Genomic DNA, 10,552 nt, shown 5'->3' on the forward strand with positions numbered 1-10,552 from the left:
TACGTTCACTAGTAACAGAAGCCGTAAGATGATTCGCTTATATCCATATTAACATTGCTGCTAGTCGCTAAACTGAAAGAAATAAGGTACATAACCGTTGGAACCGGAAGTGGGGAAAAAGGGGTGTGCCAAAAAAGGTGAGGTCCTTAACTATAAATCCAAGAGGTTGCTCACCCTGTCGTCCTCTGGTAGATGATAGAGTGTGGTCTGTGTGGGGTGCTGGTGTATCTTTCCATATGGCTCTATATGATAGGTGCCGTTCTCTGTGTGCTTGGATGGTTCCCTCAAACTGACTCCTGTAACACCGAGCCATGCAGGCCTGAACCATTGTTCTCCTAAAAAGACCAGGAGAGACAACATGTCTGAGGTGAAATATAAACAGAGATAACTCACATATAGACCACGGACCAGACTAATACCTTTAATTTAAAGTGACTTACAAGAAGTGCAACCAACCAAGCTGATTATAAAATCAGAACAGCAATATGAGATAGCCAATAAATGACCTTTCCAATGCTTTAACTTTGATCTTCAAATAATAACAATCAATCAGGGAATGTTTTACACAAACAGATTTTGTATCCAAATGTTTTATCCAGCTGTTTTACAGATGTCCGAAACCTTAAAAGCTTTAAATAACTGTTGAATGTTTTGTGTTTAAAGGCCTAATCAGTGGCGTAATAATCGACGGTGTGCAGCCGGTGCACACGGGGGCCCAGAGCCCAGCCAGGGCCCATGCAAAAAAAATTGGTGGGACCCCCAATGGCATTGATCACCGGTTCACGCAGTCCCTTCAAAGTAACCAAGCACCTACATTTATTGTGTAATATTTGTCTGTCCAATGACCTTGCTCCCTTTCATGTCATGTGATGACCTTGCGTGACGAGCGAACCGTTTAATCAACCTGTACTGTACTGTAGCTAGCAGCAGCAAGTTCGGCAGCATTATAAAAAATGGAATAGCTTGCATTTATAATGTACAGCAAACCAAAGCACAAGAGCGGCGCTCAAAAGAGAAAGGACAAGAGAGAACAAGGAGATGTAACAGCTAAACTGACAAAATTAGACAGTATTTTTTGTCATACATCGTCCTCAAAATCGAGCCCTAACATTAGCAATGTTGACGTGCAGCGGGAGCTTGAGGCTAACGATAGCTCACCTGCCTCACCACCATCATTGCCATCTAGCTCCACAAGTGAAGCTGTATCCGTGGCCGTGGCTGTGCGACCTTCTTCTCCAGCCAGCCAGGAGGAGAGGCTGGATTTGGCTGTGCCCGGCGGTGGTCCAACAGTTCCCCCAAGGGCTCCAACCGATAGGGGACTCTTTGGCGCTATCGAGACCACCGACGCCTAGATCAAAAGCTATATTATAGCAACCGGTCCATATAGGCCTACCGACCCATTCCCCAGAGACAAACATGAAGGAAACAGGTGTAATCCTCTTCTTAGTTTGCTTTGCCGTTGTCAGGCTGTGGTGGTCTGAGGCCAGGGCAGGCTGTTGTTGCTGAGTGGTTGTGTATGTCCGTGCGTGTGTGAGCACATTTTGCTTATGTTTCGGGCGATAGGGGGGGGGGGCCCAAAACAATATTTGCACCGGGGCCAATCACAACCTTGTTACGCCACTGGGCCTAATACCTGTAAATTCACATAATCACAGGTAAACTGTTTTAAAATATGCCTGCCATACTTACCCTCAAGCTTTCCTGAGTATAAGTGGGAGAGGTCAGCCGGCGTGGAACCATTTTTCCTGATCACCATGACATTTTCGGTAAAAGCTTCTGCATTGTGTTTCAAAAGCAGACGGAAAGTTCTGAGGAAAACAAAAAAAACAACAGATGTGGTAAAAGCTATGTAGTCTAGTGAAAGGCATGCAGATCTATCAACAGCAGGCAATTAGGGATCATTCATTGTTGACACACGTTATTATAATACAAAAATGGATACATGGATTTAGGAACAGGAAGTACAAACAGAAGAATACTATAGGCCTACCTGTATATTAAAGGTCACCTATCATGCTATTTTTAGGCAATAGCATAGGTCTCAGATATATACAAATATTTTAAAAAGATGTCTATGTCACATCAAGGATTATTTCTGAAACAGTATGGAGCTCAAATGCTTTTTCTCTCGCGGGTTTACCACAAGGTGAGTTTCTTTTTTTATTTCCTGCTTTTTACACACATGCTCTCTCCAGTACAGGTTAGCTCTGAGTGTTAGCAATGCTTGCTAATGTAAACAAAGACCATATTACGTCCAAAACAGTCGGGCATTGTTTCTGATAACAACGTTTCTGATAGTGCTGTGGGTCCACATTTCCGATATTACGTCATATCGGACGCAAATCTGGATCAGCTCCGTTGTACCCCCGTTTTTAGAGATTTGGGTACGGAGGAAAAGAGAGAGGGTTTTATTTCCTGACACTGTGTGAGCTCTCCGACACACCGGGGACACGTAGTTATGTATAAAAGACAGAAAGTGCATTTTGCATGATAGGTCCCCTTTAAGCTAGATTGTGTATGCTTAGGCGGGCTTTACAAACACTTGCCACAGTTATGAGAGGAGATATAATAGTTACCTGTTGAAAGCGGTAATATCCAGCTGTAATGCGTGTTCCTCAGGATGTGAGGCTCTCTTGGCTCTCAGGTGCTTCCTGTGAAGATCCTCCCTGTCGTATGACAAGCCCTCGTAATGCTTTATATACGGACTGATGCTACTCATGGCACCTGGAAAAAAGGAAGACATGGCAGTCGTTTCACAGAGCTTCACACCATAGAGAAACCATGCACAATGTCCACTTTCACCATTATTTAATTAAGCAATCACTGCAGAACCTAGAATCATAAAATCAGCTTTTATGCGAAAGGCATGTCATTATATTTAAAAGATGATTTGATGTCATTGCAAGAAGCATTCATCTTAATAAGGAATGTATCTACTGTATGCGTACATATTAAACAATCAACTGAAACATGAATACACAGCATTAGGTCATTTTGATTATCTTAAATCAAAGGTTAGGGAAAAACTAAGGACAATTGTCACTGTTACGCTTGATACATTTTAATGTTTTAAGTGTTCATTACTGTGCATTGTCCCTGCCAAATAAACGATTAAATAAATAAATTATAAATGATATAATCAAATGATCTTGTTAAGCTTTTTTAATACTTCACTTGTTCAGATTGAACCACCTATTTATTCTGCATTCTTTCTTTGAAACCTTTTAACTTCCAATATCTACTGCAAAACAATCTATTGTTGCAAATGAAAAATACACACTTGATGTTGATGTGTTCAATTTAGCATATGTCAAAGCTGTATTGAAGAAGCAATCGATTTGTTTATCTGTAAAACATGGGGGTTATGGTTCCACTTTTCAGACCAACATGGATTGCCTTTACATGACTGATGAATAATCTGTAGTCTATGAGTGTTGAATGTGAAAGTGCTGACTAACTGGATAAAGATCTAGAGACTAGCACTATCCTGTACAAGCAGTTATTACTGTATTACTTGTACCCCTCCTGAGTGAATCACACACAGCTCATGTGCAATGTATACTTTTTAGTGATAATTATTGTTATTACTCACTGGGAGGTACTTTATTATGCTGCTACATATTTTTTCACCGTTGTGTTGTGTCATACGCTTTAACGAGCATGTTTGCCTCTTTAATTTAATATTTTTAACACACTTATTTAACATCTGCACTGTCCCTTTTCTGAGGTAAAGTTTGGTTCTTCCAAATAATTAAAAAGGATTTCTGAATTCTGAAAAGAAAACGTGATTATAAATCCTTAAAAAAACAATTAATCCCAAACCCTGAGCAAACTAAGTAAACCAAACATTATCCCAACATCACTGAAAGTTTTTGGATGAGGGCTGCTTTTTTGCAGCATTCCTGAGAGGACAGGGTGAGGCATGTCTGAACACAGAAGAGGCCAGTCCACCCAAAACACACACACACACACATGAATTTATCCTCGAACAACCCCCCATACTTCATGGTGCTGGACTGGACTGGACACACACACACACACACACACACACACACACACACACACACACACACACACACACACACTACCTGTAATCCGTGGGTGGCAGTTGACCAGCAGCAGCAGCAGCAGCCAGTAGTGTTGAAATCCCATGATCTCCACATCGGTTTGTTTTTGTTTACTTTCACTGTGTTTTCCTTCTCCTCCTGCGCTCACACCCGTATCTCTTATTCATCCCATACCTTTCTCTTCACCAGCCTCGTTCCTATGGTCTTCCCACAGTGGAATGTGACTCTTGGGAAGTTGAAGCCAAAGAGATACGATCACCGACAGTAGAGAGGCAAATTGAGACTTGTTTTCGAGCATGTTATGAGTTTTCTGCACAGTAAAGGGAGGGCCTGGGAGTTGGAGTTGTACTTACTATAAAAGTGCTAAATGTAAAATAATCCAAAGTATTACATTCAGAAATGTGGTCAGTGTACCGTCCATACAGTAGTTATTACAACAACAAGCAGACAATATATGTATTTGAAAGCTAAAGCCAAGTGGTTCCAGCTTTGCTTTAGGCTAAATACGTTAGCATGTAGTTAGCATGTTAGTTTGCATGTATCACTTATGTCCAAGTGCAACTTCTAGGGATCCTCAACGTGGTTAGTTTTCATCCAGTGGAGACCATGTATGTTTGTTTCAATGTTTTGCCACTTTTTAACCCTAACCCTTGACCAAGCAGTCAAATTATTTCCAATAACACGTCATTGATATTAAATGCCACATTTTTAACTTTAATTACTTTCATTTCCTGATAAAGAAAAAAGATCCTCCCTCCAGTCTTACTATAGACCGGTGTGTGGGAGAGAAAGTCTTAAAATGGTTCCAAATATGAGAAGGAAGTAATTATTACTATGACTCACACTGTGCCAAAGGTATTATGTGGGCTCATTTTAAACAAAGTGTGACAGTTTTAGGTAATTTTGAGGAACAACAACTTCTCAAGAGGGAAATGGGACACAATTTGACCTGGAAATGAGGTAAAGTAACACAAAGGTTTTGCTATTTCTGCATGGAGGAATTGCAACAGTTTCCTGAATGTGAAGTCCAAGTAAACAATAGATAAGTTATCTTTATCTGTATCAGTGTTATCATTTCACCAATCTGTGTTGCATAAGAAATGGATGGTTTCTGAACATGCACACATATCCAGAAGTGTATGCTCAAATAGGTCAATGGCCTCTTAACATATATTCAATATTTACAGCCTAGAAACTGCAGAGAGAAAGTTTCAAAAGTGCTGACAGCAAACCTTTCCTCCACAGGAGTCCAACAACTCACTGAACTGTATCGAATCACTGACTGTAAAATTATCAGAATCATAAATATCTCAAGAAATCTCTGATGAATGGTCTTAAAAATGTTTACTTTTTACTGACACTGCTGAGATAGAGAGCCAGGCAGATCGTATGTTAACAGGCAGATAACCAACTCTATAATTTAGCTTGTACATTTTCCCTGGAATAAGCAAAGGCTTAAGAAGAAGCAAGAGCTCCAACAACAAGCCGTTTAGGACAGAGAGTGAATACACATACAGAGATGTTGTATGAGAAACCAATGTGAGTTTGGAAAATTGCACAATATAAATCTATTCTAGTAGACCTCAACAATGGAATTATGATCAGTAGAAATGGCCATGACATGGGACCTTTAATAAGTTGTTTTCATTTCATTTCTGAAGTTGTATAACTCTGATCTTCCAAGGAGGTTTCAGGGGATTTATATTTCATTCATTTGACCTGACTGTGTTTAAAGCGATGACTTAACACCCCGATCAATTACAGCTCTCTCAGGTTGGGTCACGTCCAGCAGCAGATGTCACCGACAGCTTCCTGGCCTGAGACGCTACTACAGACAACATATAAACCTCTGACTCATGACCTCAGCCCTCAGGTCAATGGGTTACAGCCTAGTTTAAACCCCCCCTGTCCTTTAATCACCCTCTGACCACCTCTTGCTCCACACCGATTGGCTGAGAAAGGATCACCCGGATCCAAGCGTTGACATCACAGATTCAGTCACACCCACGGGTACAGGCAAATATGCACACACACACACACACACACACACACACACACACACACACACACACACACACACACACACACACACACACACACACACACACACACACACACACACACACAGGCCCAAAGACTGTTAAACACGTGAACTAGAACATCCATAACATTCACCTGTTTGCAAAAAATGTCACCTTGCTCTATTAGTCTAATCTGAGAGACCTCACATCACCCTACTTTCCAATGTGGAGGTCGACCAACTTGCTACTGTACTTCGTTCACCCCTAAACGTTTTAAGCATTTCAATTAGGTATTTTTGAGGCTTTGCATGTGATCCCATCCAAAGACAACATAACAATAAAATGAAGATGTCATGGAAAGGTGCAATTGAGCAGGAACATCTGCACTTCTCCTGAAGAGCTCTTGTAAAATATGTATTACTCCTGTAATTATCTTTATTTAAAGTCTGGAAAGGTTACTCTAGGACTTTGACTTTAGACGGAGAGTTTTCTGAGTGCTTTTTCTCGAGAAATGTGATTTCATGTTTATACAAAGTTGCTTTTCTTTTCTTAAGCACTTTAAATAGCCAGGATCTTGACAGAGGAAGCATTCAGAAGTTAAATCTGCTTATTTCCCAAGTGTTTCCAAAATGCTTGGAACTCAGGTCTTGTTACAAGAATGGCAAACTCTTACATGCATGTACAATTATTTGCAGACTGCAATACTATATCCTGACATTTCTGGGAGCACGTCCACGTTTAGATTCTCGGCTCTACGTTCAAGATTCATGTTCGTTTCCCCTTTCGGGATTTTTGCCCGGATGTGAATCTCTCGAGAGGTTTGCTCACTGCTTGACAGCGATGTGTTCACAGGGGTTTCTGGTTCCCTTTGAAGCTAATTCAAACCAACACTACTCACGACATCCAATCTGACCCCGCAAATGTGTCAGTATTGAGAGCCAGACAAAGGATCGTGGGGTAATGAGTGCAGGCCTTCAGCAGGTTTCCCTGAAGGTTCATAGGCTATGGGAATTATGAAATCACATCATTCTGCTGACATAGCCAACTGGTAACCCCTTCATAGACTTGACCCACTTCACAAAGGGCTGCAAGCTTCCCTTTCTACAAACCCGGGCAGCGCACAATATCCAGTCTGTGTCTCTCTCCATAATGAGTGCATTGTGTTCAAGGCTTCGACACAGATCTGAGATGAACTGATGAGGCCGCTGCCATCCATCTCTGTCTCGTTATCAATGCCTCGGTCTGACAGCGGAGATCTTCTGAAGACTAAGGCCATGTTTGTCCATCATGTTATTCTTTTAGATTCAAATCAAATACATGACGGTGGGCACTTTTAAACTATTTGTGTTTAAGAACTGTCAAAATATTTCAACATGATCACGCATTTTAGTTCCAGATATAAATAAAACATCTTACCAAAATGTTGGAGAAAAATATGAATAGAACATTGTGGAAACAATTAGTTTGATATCATAAATCTACGCAAGTCATGGTTATTTATATACGTATATACAGATGTAGTTAAATAGTTTTAGAGAGTGGTCCGTCGTCTTTTTTCTTTTTCTTAACAAAACAACAACAATAAGCACACAAGAACATGGGGTTTTTTCTTTTCAATATAAAACATTGGCAGTATAGATCCTTAAATAAAATATTTCAAACAGTTAAACAAAAGAAGGGCGTACTCCGGGGTAATATACACTTTCCATTTCTCCGCGAATGTCCTCAAATGTAAGGTCCTGGAGCCTGCATAGAGAGGTTTATTCTTTCCATTACACAGATTTTCAGTAAATGATAATTCGTATGCCAATGCATCTATAGATGGGGCCTGCTTTGCTTTGGGCCCCCAGCGGGGGTCAAAACTCAAGGCCCGGGGGCCCAAATCCGGCCCGTGAATTCATTTGATGCGGGCCCCACAAGACAGCTTGCAAAGATTATAATATGTTTATTATACGGTTACCTTGGCAATTAGCAGAATACGTTGGGCCCATAAACTACATGCCCACAATGCATTTCAAAAATATGCCCCTTTTTTCAAAAATGTCACTTTTTTTTCAAAATTCATTCTTTTTTTTTCTTTTTGACTTTTTTCCTCCAAAAAATGTGGCTTTTCCTATTTAAATCGATTTCTGTGACATTCTCGTACTGAAGAGAGCTTGCAAATTATTCTTGCCCAAACTTCAAGCATTCAGACGTAGTTGTAATTATGAGTTTACCCGCCTATCCGAGAAAAAATCCAATGCAGAGGCAATAATGTAATAAAATACATTATTTTTATATATATCCAAATATTTATATATGTATTTTTATATAGTCTTAAAAACTTTGAGGTGCAAGCATAATGCTGATGTGGCCCGAGATGAAATTGAGTTTGACAGCCCCCTTTTGAGCGGCATTTCTTGTGTGATTGGCTTTGCCTCGCAGGGGCAACCACTCAAACATCCAGATTTATTTTAAAAGCGCAGGGCAGCTGTTCCGATAGTCAAGCGAAGATTGTTTTTAGCCTGCCAATACTACTACGATGCATTTTTGCCCTTTTGTTGAATTTTTGTGGAAATCAAACCGCGGCCCTGCCCTGATTTCCAGCTGACATTCACCTACATACAGTTATAATGGGCTACTCTAAACAGGTGTCAGAAAAAAAAAAAAAAAATCTGTCTGTTTCATTTTGTCCTGTCTAGATCTGCTTTTGTTTTCCTGTTTCAGCCGTTTTGAAAAAGTTCACACTCAACATCCAGAATAAGTATTTTTCTTTTCATATTTGTTGATGTTGAGTGGGGGCAGAAAAGTACATAAGCTTTTTATTCTGTTGCTGCAGTTAACAAAATATATTTGGTAGTCATTCATCTTTTTTTTTAGGGATTTGTTTAAATAGACTTACACAGGTGTATACTCTCAGGCGTGGACAGGAAAGGCGCTTTGCTTATTAGCCTGCATGCAATGCTTGCCGCTTTCTAAAAGAGACAGTCTTAAAAATGAAGCATAAAGAACCATGGAGCTTCAGGGTTATTCAGTCCATTCACAGTTTCATTCTTGTTTGATTGCTGTTTCTGTGCNACACTACATACTGATATACACCTGAACATCAGCAGGAGAGGACTCTTTAAAGTAGAGACACTACATACTGATATACACCTGAACATCAGCAGGAGAGGACTCTTTAAAGTAGAGACACTACACACTGTTGTTAATGTTATAATGATGCAGTAAGGATATAAAATGTGTGTTTCTAATAGATGCCTTCATCAGATTCCTGTGATGTGAGAGGGTGTTAATCACGACGGGTGAGACAGACGTGAGGAGGCCGGAGGCGAGGACAGTCTGTTGACATACAAAAAAAAAAAAAAATGCATTCTGGGAAACGAGATATCTGAGGTCGTTTTCCATTTATCAAAAAAACACCACGCCATCCTCTCCATTTCCTCTGTCCCTCTCTCCAATTCTCACCACCCTATTTTATTCCTCTTTTAATCTATTTAATTTCTCCCCGGCCGAAGAGCAAATGCAGCAGTTCTACTGGTCGGGGTTTCCATGGCAACGCGCAGTTGCTTGGCAACCCACAACTCTCCATCATCCATTCCAGAAGTCTGACAGATGGGAGAGAGGGAGAGGGCGCCGGGGCGAGAGAAAGAGAGAGAGAGAGAGGATGTTAGGTGAAGAATGAAGAAGAAGAATGAAGAGGAAAAGGAAGGAGACGAAGTTAGAAGAATAAGAAGAACAAAGCAAAGATGGCCAAAATACGTAAACAGAGATGGAGGGGATGTTAGGTAAAGAATGAAGACGAAGAATGAAGAAGAAGAGAGAAAGAGGGGGAAGGAGAATAAGTTAGAAGAATAAGAATAAGAAGCAAAGATGACCAACAGAAGTAAACAGAGGCTGTGAGAGGATGCAATCCAAAATGAATATCATGTTTCCAGTAGGGTTGGTCTGTTCGTCAGCAGCATTGTGGAGAGAAACTACTGTCAAACGTTTTATAAAATGTGTGAAAATTATTCCCCAACAGTGTGTAGCAATGATCCAAATGACAAGAGCGGGGAAAAAACGCCCCCCTTTTTTTTTAAAACTTTCAACGAAAGCTGCAGATTTCTCCAGGTGCCCTTTTAGCCAACTAATATTATGAGGCTCTTTTAAATATACGTCATCAAATGTCTGGACCCGGACCAAGTAACGGTCACATCTGGGCCTGTGACCAATTTCTAAAAATAAGTGAACTTCCCAGAGGCGAGAAACTAATGCAGGCATGCGTCTGTCCAATGAATTGCTAAAATGTCCAAAACACAAACAAAACAATGATCTGAAAGAAGCTAAACCTTTTCACAGTCAGTGATAATAAAAATGCCTAAAATGAGAACTATTAATATAATACTTCGTGCAGGTTTGACGTTTTAAAATGCCGCAGCATCCACTACTTCAGAACTAAGCATAAACGAAGTACCCTTCATGGTCATACATGTAGGAGTAGTA

The 10,552-nt window shown here is 40.4% G+C and overlaps 1 protein-coding gene across 1 annotated transcript; it reads right to left on the minus strand.

Moving 5' to 3' along the window:
* Positions 1-60: 60 nt before the first annotated feature.
* Positions 61-4,309, minus strand: LOC104965272 (disintegrin and metalloproteinase domain-containing protein 10-like). Its single transcript, XM_010794230.1, has 5 exons — positions 4,089-4,309; positions 2,577-2,724; positions 1,690-1,808; positions 175-335; positions 61-72 (listed from the first exon to the last, which is right to left on the minus strand). The coding sequence occupies exons 1-5, from the start codon at positions 4,150-4,152 to the stop codon at positions 61-63; spliced, it is 504 nt and encodes a 167-aa protein (XP_010792532.1). The 5' UTR covers positions 4,153-4,309.
* Between the last annotated feature and the right edge of the window lie 6,243 nt (positions 4,310-10,552).

Source organism: Notothenia coriiceps, unplaced genomic scaffold (assembly GCF_000735185.1).
Source record: "Notothenia coriiceps isolate Sejong01 unplaced genomic scaffold, NC01 NC01_scaffold00037244, whole genome shotgun sequence".
Classification (NCBI taxonomy): Eukaryota; Metazoa; Chordata; class Actinopteri; order Perciformes; family Nototheniidae; genus Notothenia; species Notothenia coriiceps.